The sequence below is a fragment of the Cryptotermes secundus genome, unplaced genomic scaffold (genome assembly GCF_002891405.2).
Source record: "Cryptotermes secundus unplaced genomic scaffold, Csec_1.0 scaffold289, whole genome shotgun sequence".
NCBI lineage: Eukaryota > Metazoa > Arthropoda > Insecta > Blattodea > Kalotermitidae > Cryptotermes > Cryptotermes secundus.
This window is the reverse complement of record NW_019722431.1, coordinates 625,659-644,614: the sequence shown is the minus strand read 5'-3', so window position 1 is coordinate 644,614 and position 18,956 is coordinate 625,659. Positions and strand designations below refer to the sequence as shown.

Sequence of the window (18,956 nt, the reverse complement as noted above, 5' to 3'; positions counted from 1 at the left end):
AACTCGTTTTCTGCACTGGTTTTCCCAGTGATCTCTTTTCAGTTGTTTCATCATTTGCTTGCTCTTGGGCATATCTGGTCTTGTTTCTGTTATGTAAGTCAGTATGGGCCTAATGACACTTCTGCAGTTTCTTACTTTTGGCATCTGCTGTATTTATTATTCCACACTGCATTGTTTAAACAATTTGTTTTATGTACAGCGAATTTGATTTCTGTTTGTGAAGTTCTGTTACCAGTTATCTCAGATCCTAAATAGTAACTACTCATAACCTGATGATAACACTGAAAATTAAAATGAGCACTTCCAACAGTTTCAAAAGCACATGGCTATGTGGCACTTCTCAGCAGTTTTCAATGGTGCTTTCTTCTTGAAGTATTTTTTGGCATCTGTTCTCATACTGACATCCTGTAACAGGTGGCTACAGAAAACTACATAGTGAAGAGCTTCAAAATATTATTAGAGTAATCAAATCAAGAAGGGTGAGAAATGCAGGGCATGTAGCATTCATGGACAAGATGTGCATAGGAAGTTTGGGTAGAAAACCTGAGGGACAGAGGCCACTAGGAGTACTGAGTACTGACATGAGAGAGGGGGACAACTCATAGTTGCTCCAAGCACTGATTTCTACAGGGCCTCTCAGCTAGAGCCAAAACCCTCTAGATTGCAGACCCCTTAATTCCCAATGGCAATACCCATATACAGCTAAAGGTTATATTGACATATGTCTTCTTCTCTGGGCTGCTAGCAGGGGGATATCCCAGACACCCTCTGTCATTCACTGACAGGGACACCTGGAGCTCCAGCTAAGCCCTCAGCTGGCTTCATCTCTTCCTCTCGAGGGACACTATTCACCCCCATCCATGGAATTCAATTAAGTCTTCCCTCCTGGGTCCTCATGAAAGCCTACAAGAGCTGATGATTGCTTTTACTTGGCAGCAGGGGCCAACAATTCAGACCTCGTGTGCTGGAGGAAGACCTCGTGGATTGCTGATGGCAAGATGTCTACAGTCGTGCAGTGTCATTCACCAAGTGATCCCCCCTGCCACACCTGAACATATAACCAAGTTCCAGCCGAGGCCTCAATTCATTAGAAAAGGATCTTCTCTACCAGTCTACTGAGAACAAATAGGAATTCCTAGGCATAGGTGAGGGGATAACATTAAAACAGATAGGATGCGTGAGTGTCGATTGGATTAATCTGGCCCAGGAAAGGGATTAATAGTGGGTTCTTGCAGAGTAATGAATGTTCATGTTCCATAACATGCCAGGAATTTCTTGAGTAAATGAACAACTACTAGCTTCTCAAGAAGAACTGAGCTTCGTGGAGTNTAGTGCAAGGGAGAGAAGGAGATAAATGAGTGTATGCACTACAAGATGGTTTAAATAAATCATGGACTTAAATCAGTGCAACAGGACGCTAAAATATAACATTAACATCAAATTAATTGTAGAGCACAGCCAAAGAACTGGATGCTACTAAAAACGAATCTGTGGAGACTTCAAGAAATCAAATGAATGGAAATCCTTTAGTCGTTTTGATGTACTCAATGAGATAATAGGCAATCTGCATATTCACTTAAATGATAAAGTTTTGGAAAGTTTTCACAAGCATGAATTTCTATCACTTGTGGAAACTACAGAATTTCATTCCTTAGATAACAGTCTCATGAGGACGAACATGAAACAAAATATGGTATAAAGAGGTAAGTTGCCCCTGTGCTTAACTAAGCACCATACCATGAAAGCATATGGGGCAGCTGATGTATAGATCCAGGTATTCTTACCCTTAGTACTAGTTGGAGGTCAGTGGTCAGCTTCAAGCCACAGCCACTTTACCTCCAGGTAAGGAGTCCCCAGTACCCCTTAGAGAGGATGGGTGGGCCCCAGAAACGGTCTGGACAATGTGGACATGAGAAAAATCTTGCCTCTGGACTCTGACTCTTGACTCCAACTCCTCAGTTGCTGAGCATGGAGCCAGTTGCTATACCAACATCGCTATCCCGGCTCCCACATAATACAGCATACCTTTCTTTATTCTGAGCACTTGAGTAATGACCTAACATCAAATGACTTAATCTGAATGCCAAATCAGCTCATGAAGTGGTCCCATATACACCATGTGGCAGAAATAGTGTAGTGTTTTTAAAATGGTCTGTTTTATAAAATGCAAAGCTTTTCATTTTAAACACACTCTACTTCTACAGTATTTTACACTGTTCTCCAAACAGTTTACATATTGCAAAATATGTCCTGTAGATCGCCACCATACTGTTGAAACCATGGTGAATATGCACTTAGAAACTCTGCCTTCATTCCCCAAACTGTTTCAGATGAAATTCCTGTGATTTCTTCTCACATTTTTACCTTTAGCTCATCTATGTCCACTGGCTGATTACAAGACATTTTACCTTCATATATTCCCAGGGAGAGTGTTCAGGGGCAGTTCAGTCTGGTCAACAAGGGGGCCAGGGCATATCTCTAAAATGAGAAATCATTCATAGCAGACATAAACTCCAAATTGTTCTGCAACTTGAATTTTGTAGGGGTAAAATTTCCTGTTACTGTACTGTGTCATGCACTCCTGTCAAACATATGGCAGATCCAATAGTCTCACATATGTGAACAAGATAAAGTAAGCCAAGTGGCTTTATAAGACAAAGCCTTCCTTATGACACTGCCTAACCCACAGAAAAACTGTGTTTGTTGAAAGAGCTTCCTTCCAGTTAATCTCATCTAAACCTCTTCCTTGATTCTGTAACACTTTCATTTGAACATAAAGTTCTATGACAGGAGGTTGGAGAAAACTGCATAATGAGGAGCTTCATAACTTGTACTCTTCTCCAAGTATAATTAGAATGATCTAGTCAAGGAGGATGAGGTGGGCAGGGCATGTAGCACGAATGGGGGAGAAGAGGAATGCATATAGGATATTGGTGGGAAAGCCAGAAGGAAAGAGCCCACTGGGAATACCAACAGCATAGGTGGGTGGACAATATTAAAATGGATCTTAGAGAGATAGGATGGAATGGTATGGATTTGACTGATCTGGCTCAGGAAAGGGACCAGTGGAGGTGTCTTGTGAACATGGGAATGAAACTTAGGGTTCCATAAAATGCTGGGAAATTCTTGAGTAGCTGCATATTTGGATTGTCCTCAAGAAGGGCTTAGCTCCATAAGTAAGTACAGCTTACATACACTCCCTCACTGCCCATTGCTCCATGGCAAACTGAACAGATTGGTCACACATACTCTGTCACGCTCTAGTGGAGAAACAGGTTATTAACTTTTAAAATGCTTCACTGTTTCTTCACAACTGGCATGAAGAAAAACAGTTTACAATGGTAATGCAAAAAGTATACAAGTTGACAGCACTGACAGTCCTATCCATAACTACATCAGCTGAAGTTTCCTTATCAGCCCTCAAAAGAGTAATACTGTAGACAAACATAAAATTAAGAGAGACCAAGCGGCCTTGAAAGCATTCTTATTAAAACTCGCCTGCTTCATGATCTTCAAAAGGGTTCCGTCTTCAAATTCCAAGAAACCACATCATCACAATTCAGTGCTCAGACCAGAGGAATGTATTTCACATAGAAATAAAAAAAAAGTATGGTCTCACTGAATAGTTTCTCCCACTTCTTTTTTTAACAGCAATGTGGGTTGTCTGCACTGCTGTTCTCACACTCTTCACCAACGCCCACTTTCAACACTCACCCAGACACTTTTCAGGTTCTCATAGCAGTGTTGATGAAGAGTTCTTTCTTCTGGGATACCTACATGGCTTCATAACCCAAAAGACGGAACCCTTAAACTTTTAAAGGGGCTGAAACAAGATCTTGCTTCTGGGATATCTACACAGTGCACCATCACCATCCCATTGGTTACATGGGTAAACCACTTGAACTGCTGTGGACTGAATGAGATGGAGACAATTAGTGGGAGGGGGCATACAAACTACACAACACATGAAAGCAGTAAACAGAATATCAATAAATTATATGCATATATTTAATGACACAAGATAAAACATAGGAAAAGCTCATTCCTGAGCAAATAATATCTTAGCCAGAGAAAAAATGAAAGAAAGAATCACAAGGTGAGCCAGAAGAAACTTGAGGTAAAATCCCCCCGTTCATTTAAAAAAATATAAAACTTCAGCAAATAATGGATGGGCCAGACTGCCTGATCAGGAGACACCCGCAAACCAGAACAATTTTTCAAAGGAACCACACGAAACTGCGAAGTCAACCTCCCGATGCAAGGTATCAACTACCAGTGAGCTGCTTACCACCAGGGACGGGAGATAAAGGGAGGAATGATAGGTGGAATATATGCGCACTGGATGCATGGCCCAAGCAACAGACAAGGCAGAGAGGTGGGTTCACAAGTGCATGTATCCCAGAAGATAAAACTCTTAACTTTTAAAAGCGTGAAAATAAAATCTTGTTATATTTGAGATGTCCCACGTCCTACCACTGCCTGTCTTCTGGAACACCCATTTACCAGAGATGGACCATACCATATGCCACTGATACACACACTGCCACTCTGGAATGTGCTTTATCACTCATTTTTAAGCTCAGGACACAGCGCAGACAGCAGCACTTCAAACAGATCCTGTAACATCACATTTTCTTAAATTCACTGGCAGTAGTTTTGTACAGGTGTGAAAGCTAGTCTCTTACACTAACCTCTATCGTCCAGGAATATCAGATCTGAATCTGCTAATGTTAGTAGCTGGACTTCAACCCATTTACACTGTAAGCAGTGCTGGACCTGTGTGTGCAGTGCAGCTGAACAACACAGAGCCAATAAAAGCAGAGGGAAGGACACACACTGAACGTGCTTTTAAGGACAAGTGCTTTGGAACTACCTTGTACTTAGGGAAGATGAAGCAACAGTAGAATGGGGAAAAATTACAGACTGAGTAGCTTCAAAAGTTGGATTTGGAATTCTTACAGCAGTGAGTGATGACTACTATCTTCCGGGATGTGATGCCAATGATGTTTTGGAAGAATGTATTGCCTCCATTTTCAGGGATGAAGAGTAAGCTACTATATTTCTCCAGTGAACTTGTACCAGGCTACAGGGCATTATACCCCCAGAAGACAGTATTCTTGACCTAATATTTGGGTGACAAAATCAAGGAGAGTGGGTGGGGCACGTTGCATGCATGGCTACACAACTGTAGTTGCAAGATCTCTAGAGAAGAAACCATTCAGAAGACATATTTACAGGTGGGAAGACGATATTGTTTACTCATAATTCTTACTTTATTCAATGATGCTATCAACCAGGAAGATTATAATAACATCAAATGATAGGAAGATTAGTACATGAGGTGGTATCGGGAAGTTCCTGGACTGTTATTGTTGTAACTGCTTCAGTGAAAGAAGATGAGAAGGGGAGGCCAAGGTCGCACTTCTGCAAGCCTATTGCATCAGTCTACCATGTGACACTACACTGTGATCACTCACTGTTTATATGCAAGTGCTTTCTTTGACTTGGTGTTTCGTTTTGTCTGCGATGGATGGCAAAACCGAGCAACGTGTCTGCATCAAGTTTTGTGTGAAGTTCAGTAAATCTGGTACCAAATCAATTGAAATGCTTTGTCAGGTTTTTGGAGAACATTTTTTAAGCAGGGCAGTGCTTTTTGAATGGCATTCATGTCTCAAGGGCGGCTCAGATGAAGATAACAAACGTTCAGGGTTACCAAGCACCAGCAAAATGACAGAATATGTTGAAAAAATTTGAGAATTCATCCACAAAGACCATTGTCGAACAATCCATAAGCTTGCAGACACTGCTGGGAACAGTTATGGAGTTTGCCAGATCTTAATGGAAAATTTGAATATGTGTCACATTGCTCCTTCATCACAACAATGCGCCCACCCACATGTCCCCGAAAACCACAGAGTATGTGACTAACAGCAACATGATTACCATTCTCCCTTCTCTCTACTCACTGGACTTAGCCCCCTGTGATTTCACTTTGCTTGCCAAATTGAAAATGAAACTGAAAGGATGACATTTTGAAACAAGTGTCTGACATCCAAAGGGAATCACAAGCGGCACTTGACAGCATTAAGGGCAGTGCTTTTGAACCGTGGAAAAAACAAGTACAGCTGTAGGCTTTTATGAACACATTATCAAATTCTCAGACGGTGTATAAGCAGCAAATTTCTGCATGAACATGAACTGTGCAACACTGACACAAACTTCTAAAGAATCACCATTCACCCCATAAGAGGGGAAAGGTAACATGGAACTTACGTAAAAGAGCTGCTTGTTTAATCTTGGGTCCTGAAGTGTCTCAAAGACCTTTATGGCCCCCCTCTGTGCGTTCTGCTGACCCACTAGGGTACTCAGCACTTCAGGAATGTTGCTGAGAAACTGCTGACGTGCCTCAGACCTGCAAATTAATAATTCAGTTCTTGCATCCCTCATTGGCCTCAACATTCCAAAAATATATAATTACAAAGTTAATAAAGAGCATAGACACACTTCAGACATAAACTGCCTTTTCCTTACCTTTCATTAAATATATATCATAATGAAAAAATGTTTCAAATACTCCGTGGCCTGAAGTCTGCAAGTGAACTATACTGACAGAGCGACCGCTGCTTGTCATTAAAGTTAGTCAAATAAAAGAAATAAATATTAATGAGATAAATGTTTTATTCTTTTATTGTAGCTGCGACAGGTCAGTCAGTGTGGTGAATAGGCTATAGGTTGGACAGATGAGGAATCCAGATTCATTTCCTGGCAAAAGTAAGACATGTTTCTCTTCTCCATGGCATCCAGACGAGTTGTGGGGCCCAGCAAACCTCCTCCAATGGGCGCTGAGGGTTGTTTCCCTGGGAGCAAAGCAGCTATGGGGGAAGGCAGGGGGTCGACCACTCACCTCAATATGGTGCCGAGGTTAGGAATAGTGGTGCAAAACTGCACTGCCTCAAAAAGTCTTTGCGGAATAGTGCTTCACTAAGCACAGAGATGATTCCACCTTTTTGTACGTATCTTGTATACAGCAAATCATTTCAGGGAAGTTGATATGGTGAAGAATCACACTCACTCACTCACTCACTCACTCACGCATGGAGCTGAGCCCTTCTTGATAAGTTGCCAGTTGTGCAGCTACTCAAGAACTTCCCAGCATTTTATGGAACCTGAAGGTTCATCACTGTGTTTACAAGGGCCCTCCAGTGGTCCCCATCCTGATCCAGATCAATCCAATCTATACCAACCGAACCTATCTCTCTAAGAAACATTTTAATATTGTCCACCCACCTATGTCTTGGTCTTACCACTGGTCTTCTTCCTTCTGGCTTTTCCACCAATATCCTAAATGCTTCCTCCTCTCCTCCATTCATGCTATATGCCCTGGCCATCTCATCCCNCATTTTAATATTGTCCACCCACCTATGTCTTGGTCTTACCAGTGGTCTTCTTCCTTCTGGCTTTTCCATCAATATCCTAAATGCATTCCTCCTCTCCTCCATCCATGCTACATGCCCTGGCCATCTCATCCCTATGACTTGATCATTCTAATTATACTTGGAGAATAGTACAAGTTATGAAGCTCCTCATTATGCAGAAGAATCACACTGTGGCCCAAGAAGTCAATCATTATATTAACGTGCCACTGTCAAGAACTTTTGGACGTAACTGGATGACAGTGTTTCCATACCTTGTGCTTAACTTCTCTTCTTCTGTTCTTGGTGATGGAGCCGTTGTCAGCTTTCCATTTGGCCACCAAGATTTGAGTAAGAGTTTGATGTAATAGTATATCATTGGTTCAGAGAACAACCAGCTCACTGTTTCACACACCTGCCTGGAATAGAACTTGATAAAGTGCAGCCATTCTTATATTATCTCCTCATGAGCTTTCAAATAAGGAAAGTAGTCATCTGTGAGTCTCAAATTTTCAAGACCGAATCATCAATATACACTGATCTGAATTCAAACACAGATTTTTCAGTGTCAGACTTCGCAAATTTTCAGGTGACTATTGCTTTACACAGAAGCATGCACACTACCCAAGACATTAGAAATGTAATGGTTGGCAACACTAGCATGAATGAACTTGTCAATAATATCTCTCTCTCTCCCCCCCTCCCTCAATCTGCCCATGGTGAAGGAACTGGCCTGAAACTGTTTTCTTACATATATCTCACTGCACTGTGAAAACGTTAACTGTGTCATAAATTGTGATTACGGTGAGAAAGTTGGTGTTACAGAGAAAATTCTTGTTCTTGAAACTGTTCAAAATTCTAATCTCAAAATAAAAGAAGAATGCAGTACATAATCTCACACCCAGTTTTAATTATTGTATTTCCTAGTGTACAAGGTGCAGTTCATTTCCTAACCAGATGCCCCTAAAAATCACACTGCGTCTTATATAGTGGTGCATTGTAGAACCTCATCATTAGGTGGACAATATCAAAACTGCATCACCTGTTTATTGTCCTCCCGTAAGTGATCTGTACGAATGTGATGAGAGTCTTCCTGAGCCACTTGAAGACACCGCGTAGGTCAAACACTTCCCCCAGCAGGTTGTACAGAGGCTCTGCAATCCCATCCATGCCTGACTCTCCCAACACAGGGCTCCTTCCTTCACCATCATCCAGGAGGAGTGTAACATCTTCTTCATCGCTGTCTCTGCCAGCGGAACCGGAACCAAATGCTTCTCGACCTAGCTCTGCACTGCTACCACATTAAACACTTGAGCCATTAATGTCTGCAGATCATGCAGGAATCCTACAATTATTGACTGAAAAAAGAATGTGATTTCATTGAACTCATACTGTACATTATGCAAGTTCTGAAGTTTTCATGATCGTGATTATTCATATTGTGGTCTTCTAAGTTGTGACATCCTGTAGTTTGTATGCAGATATTGACATTTTGGAGGAACATGCCATCTCTCTCTTCCTGGTCAGAGTATTCTGCATGAGAAACTTGCCCTTAAAAGGATCATCTTTCATAATTCCAGTTCCTTCCTGTGACAAAACACAATGCATCCATGGAAAGGGGCCTTTCCATACCCAACATTCCCACTGCCCCAAATTAGGCTCCATTTCCTTAACAACTTCGGTGGGTCTCAGTGGAAACCTTTCTTGCAATCTGCCTATATATAACTGAACCAATTCCTGATGCACACTCCAATCCTGAAGACGGAGGCAGGATGTTACTCCCACATGTCAGTATCTGTCAACAAGACTACACAGTGTCCCAAGCCAGCAGATAACACTCTGACCTGCACTGGATACTGTTCCAGTTATTCTTATATTTACATAAAAGAGTTCCATAAATGTGGGATTTACCATTGTCATGCAATTTCAAGTTACCATAAAAATGAATTGTCAGGCCCTAAGTTGTGTAGTAGATTATGAATGATGGGCAGATCTCTTGCTCCAGGACACAGTATCTCTTACACGAGTGGTGATAACATTTTGATGTGGATAACTGAAGTTTAGTATACCATATAAAGGGGATGGTTTGATTGACTATTTATGTCTGTTATTCATGGGAGATGGTGTTAATGTGGGTCTTGGCACATCATTCAAATAGCATGTAGGATTGGGAAGGAATATGAGAAAGAAGGGGAAGCTTACAGTATGAAAGCCTATATAAAAAATGATGCAACTTCCTGTTCAACTCTCAGTGGATGTTATACCAGCATTAGTATATGCTTTTACTATGCACACTTGCATCTGGTATATGGATGAGTAATGGTAAGTACTTTACCTCTTGAAGAGAGTTGAGAGTGAAAACTTGGATTTCTTTGGGGAAGGTGAAACTTGCTTCAGATGTGCAGAACTTGGGCTCAGGAATGTATAGAGGGCCTCACTTTGGTTCAGCCTGTCATCCTCCAGCACAAACTGTCACAAATTAAAGCGACACATAAAATTTAATCCATCCACAATCAGGGGTGTAGTCGTAAAAATAAGTATCGGGGCTGTCTGCAACATAGGCAGAGGCTGAAAGTTGTGGCACAATGGTGTAATGCAACTCTGGCCCACCCCGTATGTCAGCACCCAAATATACAGATTGGTTCACACACAGGAGGCTCCAAATTAATAAATATGTATCATACAATAATTTATCAATAAGAATAAAACTTTGCCAAACAATGTACTCTGCAATACCGATACAGTTTGTGCCATTTTCTGTCAGCCTGTCATCTCTCCCTGCCATGCCGGCTGCAGAAGTCATGAACATCTACCATCTACGTATGTACCCACCAAGCTTTATTTTCATCAGTAAATTACTGTGATTTACAGTTACTAATTTGGAACCTCGTTCAAGTGAATGATCCTGTACATATATACGAATGTGTCTTTATCTTACAGACAAAGTAGCACTATGTACTTTAGGGAACTTTCTTCAAATATGCACTAAACTGTACACCATCCTAACAGGACAGAGCTAGGAATTATATCTTACCTTTAAATACTTATGAATCTGCATTCTTGCCTTTTCAAGGGAACTTGTTCCTTTCCCAAATCGGAACTTAAGTGACTGAGAAGGAAGTTCCAGACTCTTTACACTGGGACTCATATGGCTGAAATTGAGTGAAACAGTCACTAGCAATACAATCATTAGTAATTCGATGAAGCACAGCCTTCCTTTAGAAGTTAAACTGTTGTTCAGCTACTCAAAAGAGTCCAATAATTTTATAGAACTTGAAGGTTTATAACCATGTTCATAAAAGCCCACCACTAGTCACTATTCTGAGCCAGATGAATCCAATTCATACACACCTAATCTACTTCTTTACTAACAATTTTAATATTACTCTCCCACTTACAGCTAGTGTTCCTAGTAGTCTCCTTCCTTCAGGTTTTCCTATCAATATTCTGTATACACTTCTCCTTCCTTCCATGCGTGTAGCATGTCCTGCCTATCTCTTATCTTCTTTAATCTGATGATTCTAAAAATATCTGGAAAGGAGTACAAATTATGAAGCTCCTCATTATGCAGGTTACTTCCTCTTAGGTACGAACATGCCCCTTAATTTCCTGTTTTCAGAATAAAATGATAACATTACCAAAATAATGTTCTAATCATTGATGAAGGGATCATTTTGGAGAACCAGATGTGGATAAGAGAATATCAAAAGTGATCCTAATGACATGAGATGTAAGTGTGGATTCAATCAGCTGCAGATATGGGGCAGTGGTGACAATGGTACTGACACTTTGGGATCCAAGGAAGTCAGGGAATTTATTGAGCACCTGGGTGACTACCACCTCCCTGCTCCATGACTTTAGTTCATATTTCTAACCATGACTGACTAACAGAGACCAAAGCTCCTGTCTTGGAAAAGCAAGCATAAGTCACCTGCCTCTTACTGGGACTCAAAACCCCAGTAATCCAGCCTGCAGCAAGTCAGTCTACTAAGTACTAAAAGGAAGACAGAAACTTTTGAAGTTAAACCCACACCTAAAGCATAGTTTGAGTGTGTTTAAGATAAAATATTTTAATATTTGAAATCTGTAGTTTATGGCAGATGCCAGATCAAATCACAAGAGAAATACTTTGAAAGGAACAGCACAGAATAATCACCAAATGCAAAATGCATTAAGAAAAAATTTAGTATTAAAACATTTTGATCCCACCTCATAATATACAGAACGGTTCAAACAAAGGCAGTATTGAATTAGTATTACAAATCACGCAATAATTTTCCAACGAAAACAGAACTCAGCAAGTACATACTTCAGCAGATACAAAAAATAACTGGATGACACAAGAAAATGAAATTGGTTTTGCGCTGCCTGGCGGCAGAATCTGACATGACACTCCATGTTCATAAATATTATTCCCTCACACAACATGTGGAATCACACGCTGTAGAAATGGCATGGGTCAAGCAGGCAGGCACCAGGTTGGTGTTGTCAAATTCTGTTTTCATTGGTAAAATACTGCATGATTTGCAACCCTTAACTGAGCGAATTATCCTGCGTAATGTACCTACCACAGTTCACGGTGGAGTGCCTGGAAGTCAGAGAGCTTTCTCAGGACGACCCAGCCAGTTGAAATACTATCATTATCTAACTCATCTTCCAGAATATGCACCACCAACACAAACTGCAGCATTTCCTTGTCTTCTGACAGCTGAAATAAGAGGGCATTAAGCCTATTATAAGGATCAAGGCATGCTCCAATATTTTATGAAAAACAACTAACTAAACCAACTCCACAGAGCTGAGTTTTTCTTGAGAGGCTTCCAGTCACTCAGCTACTCAAGAATTTCATAACATTTTATGGAACATTAAGGTTCATTACCATGTTCACAAGAGCCCTCCACCAGTCCCTATCCTGAGCCAGATAAATCTAGTTTATACCACCCCATTCTATTTCTCTAAGATCCACACTAATATTATTCTTCCACCCATGTCAAGGTTTTCATAGTCATCTCTTTCCTTCTGGTTTTCCCGCCAAAACCCTATATGTGATCCTCTTCTCTCCAATTTCGGACAGATATGAGACCAGAAATACAATCAAGGATTCACAAACTGCTTTCAAAGCTGTAAGCTTATCTTACTAAAGCCTAAATGAGGAACGTGAGCCAGAAGTGTATGTCTACCTCCGCTGACTGCACAACTGCTCGCCACTGCCCTAGATGTTCACCCCAGGCTTCTGTTCTGGTGAGGTGTGCTTCTAACTGCCGCTTTTCCCCTTGCAGCTGCTCCACTTCCTTCTCTAGCACTGCAAGTACTCTGGATTCTGGCTTCAGAGATGTCTTCAGTGCTTCCAGTGCCTGTTTCAAATACACTAAGAGTCATTTGGTTCTCCAGTTGGTTGCAAGCTTCCAATGTAAACGTCCCTCTATTAAATATCTGCGTGCATATATTTTCAATTTTGCTTAGATACATTCATGCATTTGTTGTTTACTTAACAACACATTCTAACTAACTAGTCCTACGATGCACAGTTCTTCTTTATGAGCTACTAGCTGCGAAGTTTTTTTCTTTTTTCTAAATTCCCTTAGTGGGGGGTGAAGTCCAACTGGGTCCACTCAGCACAGTGGCCGCTGATTGGCCTATTGTAGCCTGCCCTGGGTGATTATGATGGAGAATTTGGTGGAATGAAGATTGGAAGGGGAAACCGAAGTACTTGGAGCAAACCCGCCCCAGCGCCACTTTGTCCACCACAAATCCCACTTGACCAGACCCGGGCCGCAGTGATGGGAAGCCAGCAACTAACCGCTTGAGCTATGGTGTGGCCAGCTGTGAAGTTAGTGAACCTACAGGTTCATTACTGTGTTCTCAATGACTAGCTTACTAATTCCAAAGAACAGAGTCCTTGAGAAACTTATTACAGTCAAACTCTTATTATCTCTGCCAAGTGAAGTACTGGTATGTTCTAATTACTGGATCTCAAACAAGGAATTCGAATTTTCAGTAAATTATTTATTCAACAGATTTATATGTTTTTTGTATAAAAATAATGTTCAGAACACACAGACGTTCGACTATGCACCAGGCTCAGGGCAAACAGTAACCGGGTCATATCTCTCAACACCCAAAGGTGCAGGTCCAGTAACACGTAATATCATTTCAAAAGGATTAATTTTCACTGCAAGAAGTAAAATAATTAGATTAATTTGTAATATTTGGAGGTGCTGATTCTTTTTTGTGGCACTTTTAAGTCAATTCATAGTTACTGGAAGTTCTGATTAATGTGGGTTCCAATTTAGTTGGTCATCCATGAAATTCCCTGCATTTTATGGAACCCAAATGTAGATTAGGACATGAGATCTCAGGTTCTCATGGCGATTAGGAAGATTACTGTCTTCTGAGTTTGGTAGAAAGGTACAACAGCTTCTGAGGAAGCTGCTACCTCTGTCTTCTTCAAGTCAGAAGATCTTAATAAACACCAGAATTTCCCATTGAAATTTCAGTGAGCTGGCACATAACAAGAAAGTGTGAGGCAGGATAGCTCAGTTGATATAGCAACTGGGCTACACACTGGATGGGTGAGGAATCAGATTTTGATTCCTGGCATGGACAGGATATTTTTCTATTCTCCAAAACAACCAGACAGGCTCTAGGACTTGCCCAGCCTCCTAAAATTGCTCTGGGGGTAAAGCAGCAGGGGTACAAAACTGACCATTCACCTCCACCTAGTGCCACAGCCAAGGATGGTGGAGCTACACCTGCACTCCTCATATGTCTTCATGGCATGGTGCTTAATTAACTAAAGCCCAGGGATAACTTTAGAAAGTATTCACTGAACAAACCTGCATTTTATTGCTCAGTTTCTCTTGCAGTTGATCGAGTTTCCGCCGAGCATAATTGGACTTGTCGACAATGTGCAGGTTAGGGTTCTTGCTCCCTGAGGGTGTCTGTACATCGGCTACACATAAAGTCACATTTTCTATTAGAATAGATTAATATAATTAGGATGTATGAAGCTCGAGAAATGTTCACACATTAAATGGATTCATCCATGACAATGTCATCACATAACCTAACAAATAACAAGCTAATGGGCCTTTAGTAGATGATGATTAACAAGAAATTTACCTGAGTCATCTTTCTCTGGGATGCTGACCTCTTCCATGGCCACCTGCATCTTCTGATAAAGCTCAGAAACAAGAAACGGAGGATAGAATTTCTCTTCAAGAGTTTTAACTACTTCTTCCTGAACTTCATAGAAGACTTCAGGACCTTTGTCTCCAAGAAGAAAACCTTCCATTCTCTTCAGAACTGGCTGAAATATTCAGAACGAATTAAAAACTTTACAAACACATGCAAGAGTACTCTTTTGCAATCCAAGTTAATTTTAACGTGTCCTGTGGAAGGTGTATTATGCTTGGGACTCTAACCATCATCCAGAAATCCAAAAGGATATGTTTCTGAAACATGAGCTTTTTCTGCATCCAGGTGAAAGAACTAAGTCTAGTGACTGAAACTGACTTTCTAATGGACCCAACTGATCAGATGCCTTCCCATACTTTCACCTGAGAATAGAAATAGATCCACTTCCCAGAACATTATATTCTTTCTGAATACTAGTTGGAGGACAAAGTTCAGAGTAATCTTGTGGAATTCTGGCATGTAATGCCATGTCACTCTGCAAAAGAGTACAGAAATGAACACAATATTACTAGTACTCCTCCTCTGCTTTGACCAGCAAAGGAAATTACTAACCTTGTCTACTCTGATGTCTGGAGATGGTGTGTTTATGTACTTGTAGAATATCTCTGCTCCAAGTTGATGCCAGCTACTGCGGCTAGTTTGGCGAAGTTCCTCCACTGCGGCCCAGTAGCCAATCAGAGAAACGCTGCCAACCTGCTCCAAGAACTGCGTTAGATATCTGCGACCAATCACACTCCCCAGCACTTCAGAGAGCGTTAATATCTAGGAAAGCAAATAATATGATCACAATGCATGACTGAAATGTAAAGACTAGAGCAGTTCCCCTTGGCCCTTTTTATATGAGGCATAAATTGTGCAGTTGTGAGTGCATTTGCACAACTGATTTTAAGTAGGATTTCAGGTTCTCACATTAGTGGTTATGAAGAGTTCTACCTTCTGGGATATAACCTATTCCTTCAAAACTATGGTTGACTTTCAACAGACTACACAATGTTATATCCGTTGCTATACCGACTCCCTCTACACACAATGGTCTTGAGTAAATTCATTTTTCAACGATGTTCTTTGAAGTTTATGTAACTAATTCATTACCTTCCTGGTGATCATAGTGCTGGCCTCGACTGCTTCCTCTACAGGGTAACCCATCCAGCCCAGGAGACGTAACCGTTTCTCGCACTGGTTTTTTGCATATGTTAACTGGCCGATGTAGCGCTTCACCTGTCTTGTCTGAAATCAATAGATACAATAATTATACAATGGGTATTCTGTGTTCAAAATTTCTTTAAGGGTGTGTGTCATTGTCACCGTCATCATATAGCCATGAAGATTATTGTGTCATCATTAGGAAGCTATTAGATTGTTTTAAAAAGACAACAGAAGCCAAAGAAATCGTCATACAAATCTTGCTGAATGCACAAATCCTCTCTTCATTAAGGTTGCCAACACAAAGTACGTGGTGCAATCCAAAAGTTCCCAAAATATATTAATAAAAACTATTACATCTTACCTAGATCTTATTCTGCACCATCACCTTCAAAGTAGTCCCCTTGGGAGCGCATACACCAATCCCAGCGTTTCTGCCACTTTTCAAATGCATCCTGGAAGTCTTTCTTTGTTAGGGTGTTTAGTACTGTCTGCGTTTCCGCTTGAATTTCCTCAATTGTTTCAAATCTTCACTCCTTCAACTTGATTTTCATCTTGGGGAAGAGAAAGAAGTTGCATGGAGCTAAGTCTGGTGAGTACGGTGGGTGGGGAACAACTGCCATCTTGTTTTTAGCCATAAATTCCTGAAAAATGTAAGCCGTATGCGGTCATGCGTTGTCATGGTGGAGTACCCAGTCGCTTGTGCGCCACTTCTCTGGACGTTTTCTCCTCATGTTCCCCCTCAAACGCCTTAGAACATCGTGATAGAACTCTTTATTGACTGTCTGACCAGGAGGGATGAACTCCTTATGAACAATCCCGTCAATATCAAAAAAAGAGATCAACATGAACTTAATGTTGCTCTTGACTTGTTGAGCATTTTTTGGCCAAGGTGAAGAAGGGCTCTTCCATTGCGACGATTGCTGCTTGCTTTCAGGGTCATAGCCATAAACCCAACTTTCGTCACCAGTGACAACCTCTGAAAGAAAGTTTGGATCCTCTTGAAGCTATTGCTGAAGTTCCCTGCAGACTTCCAAGCGATGCTGCTTCTGTTCATTTTGCAGCAGTCGTGGCACAAATTTCGCTGCAATCCTCCTCATGTTCAGTTCCTCTGACAAAATTCGTTGACATGTACCATAACTTAGTCCCAAGGTGTTACAGAGGTCTTGGATGGTCAGTCTACGATCTTTCAGAATCAGATCCCTAACTTTCGCGACATTTTCTGGTGTTTTGCCGGTTGACGGCCATCCCGAACGATCGTCATCATCAGTCAATGTTCAGCCATTTTTAAAACGCTTATACCAGTTGTAAGTTTGTGTCTGGCCTAAACTGTTTTCACCAAAAGCTTGCTTCAACATTTGGTGTGTTTCTGCAGTGGTTTCCCCATGTTTGAAACAAAACTTTATACAGACACGCTGCTCTCTCAGGTCAGCCATCGCAAAACCGCAAACTCACGGAAACACAACAATGGAAATACGTTCACCAACAATAAACCCAACCACTCAGCTCGACGCTGCTTGCCACACTGATTCAAGAAGGATGTGTGAGGAGACACCTAGCGGTATTTCGATGTACTCATAACCATTCGCGCGCAAAATTCAAATTTCGGAAACTTTTGGATTGCCCCACGTATGATGGACCCCTCAGAGAGGATTAGATAAACAAGGCACACATCTGAATCAATTCATTGAATTTTCAACATTCTGAAATCCTGTATTTAGTGAATATTTTCTTCTGGTCCCAGCCAAAGCCAAATATAAATAAGGTATAATTTTCCTATATTTATTGAAGTTCCATTCAGAGTGCTCATTATGTATTTATGACGCATCCCAACACAAGATATCTAAGAAATCCTAGCTCCAATGGTTCATCTGTTATCACTGTCACATCAAAAGTGAGTTCACCATGTTATTACTTTGCATTCTCAGGTAACTTAAAAACAGCTACTGTCTGTGTTTTTAGATTTCGTCACTCTGAACAATTGATATGATAGAGTACACTAAGATATGGGTTGTAGGGTGTGCATGGGTTAGTCAAACAGAAGTTCACCCTCCCTCCTACCTACAATGTAGCTACAACCACTGCCTTGTCCCTTCTTGTCACACTTCTCCTCGCATGAAATCCAGAGGTCACATTAAAAACACAGCCTTTGAACACTCTTACAGAAGCTAATATTGTCAAACTCATTTATTAATCACCTGAAGCATATCACCCTTTCCTGTACTGAAGGAAAATACTTCTCTGCCAGGATCCATCCTGATAGACTTTTTCCAATTATGGTTTGTTGTGGCCTGCATTATTTCAGTAACAATGTTATACCTGAAGGGGGAACAAACGAAATAATTAAACATGATAAAAAATTTAGGATTGTAACTTCATGTCAGCATCCACAAATAAATTATTTCATTTATAAGCCACAACTGTGAATGCACGTACCTGATATGCTTCAATACTTCGGTATCATTGCAACTTTTGATCGTTTCTATAAAATCTTCAAAATTTGCAGCGTACACATATGCCTTCTTGCTGAGAGCCTCTGACTGTGGCTGGTGCTGAATGTATGTGAGAATTTTCTGATTGATGGAGTCTGGATCAGTCAGCATTTCAATGACTGGATAGAACACTGAAACCATATTTATATTTATAAAAACCTGTTAACATGGCTCTTATAAAGGGAAACAATGTAACTTTCAAGAAATGTGTATGACAATTATGAGAAGTATTGGGGGAAAAAAAGGATGGTTAGAATCATAAATTAAATCTGTAGAGAACAAAAAGGAATTCAGACTTTGTTAATGGCATTAGAAGAGACACAATTACAAAGGACTGGCCATATAATAGAAATGTTATTCTGTTGAAGAGTATCTTGATAGGAATAATAAAGTTGATCTTGGGGTATCCCAGTGATTATAGCTTTGTATTTTAGTTTGCATTCATTAGCTTCTTATATATACACCGTATGTCCAAAAAGTATCCGACTTTATTTTTCTCCGCTGTAAGTAATGGCCATGGAGGAAAATAGACTGAGGGTGTTTGAGAACAGGGCGTTGAGAAGAATATTTGGACCAAAGAGAGATGAACTGACAGGAGGTTGGAGAAAACTGCATAATGAGGAGCTTCATAACTTGTACTCTTCTCCAAGTATAATTAGAATGATAAAGTCAAGGAGGATGAGGTGAGCAGGTCATGTGGCATGAATGGGGA

The 18,956-nt window shown here is 40.7% G+C and overlaps 1 protein-coding gene across 4 annotated transcripts in view; it reads right to left on the bottom strand.

Annotated features, from left to right (window-relative positions):
* Positions 1–3,113: 3,113 nt before the first annotated feature.
* The window catches only part of LOC111861401 (sorting nexin-25), a 25,153-nt gene continuing 9,310 nt past the window's right edge, over positions 3,114–18,956 (bottom strand). For 3 of the 4 annotated variants that reach the window (XM_023845931.2, XM_023845930.2, XM_023845932.2), the window contains exons 6-19: positions 18,189–18,375; positions 17,951–18,071; positions 15,702–15,836; positions 15,162–15,371; positions 14,535–14,721; positions 14,249–14,364; positions 12,593–12,766; positions 11,981–12,120; positions 10,447–10,564; positions 9,748–9,881; positions 8,455–8,706; positions 7,688–7,831; positions 6,274–6,412; positions 3,114–4,617 (exon numbers count right to left, since the gene is read on the bottom strand). In XM_023845931.2, coding sequence (XP_023701699.1) covers positions 4,564–4,617; positions 6,274–6,412; positions 7,688–7,831; positions 8,455–8,706; positions 9,748–9,881; positions 10,447–10,564; positions 11,981–12,120; positions 12,593–12,766; positions 14,249–14,364; positions 14,535–14,721; positions 15,162–15,371; positions 15,702–15,836; positions 17,951–18,071; positions 18,189–18,375 — 2,111 coding nt within the window. In that variant the 3' untranslated portion in view covers positions 3,114–4,563. The remainder of the gene's footprint in view (positions 4,618–6,273; positions 6,413–7,687; positions 7,832–8,454; positions 8,707–9,747; positions 9,882–10,446; positions 10,565–11,980; positions 12,121–12,592; positions 12,767–14,248; positions 14,365–14,534; positions 14,722–15,161; positions 15,372–15,701; positions 15,837–17,950; positions 18,072–18,188; positions 18,376–18,956) is intronic. The other variant, XM_023845933.2, reaches the window with a different exon arrangement.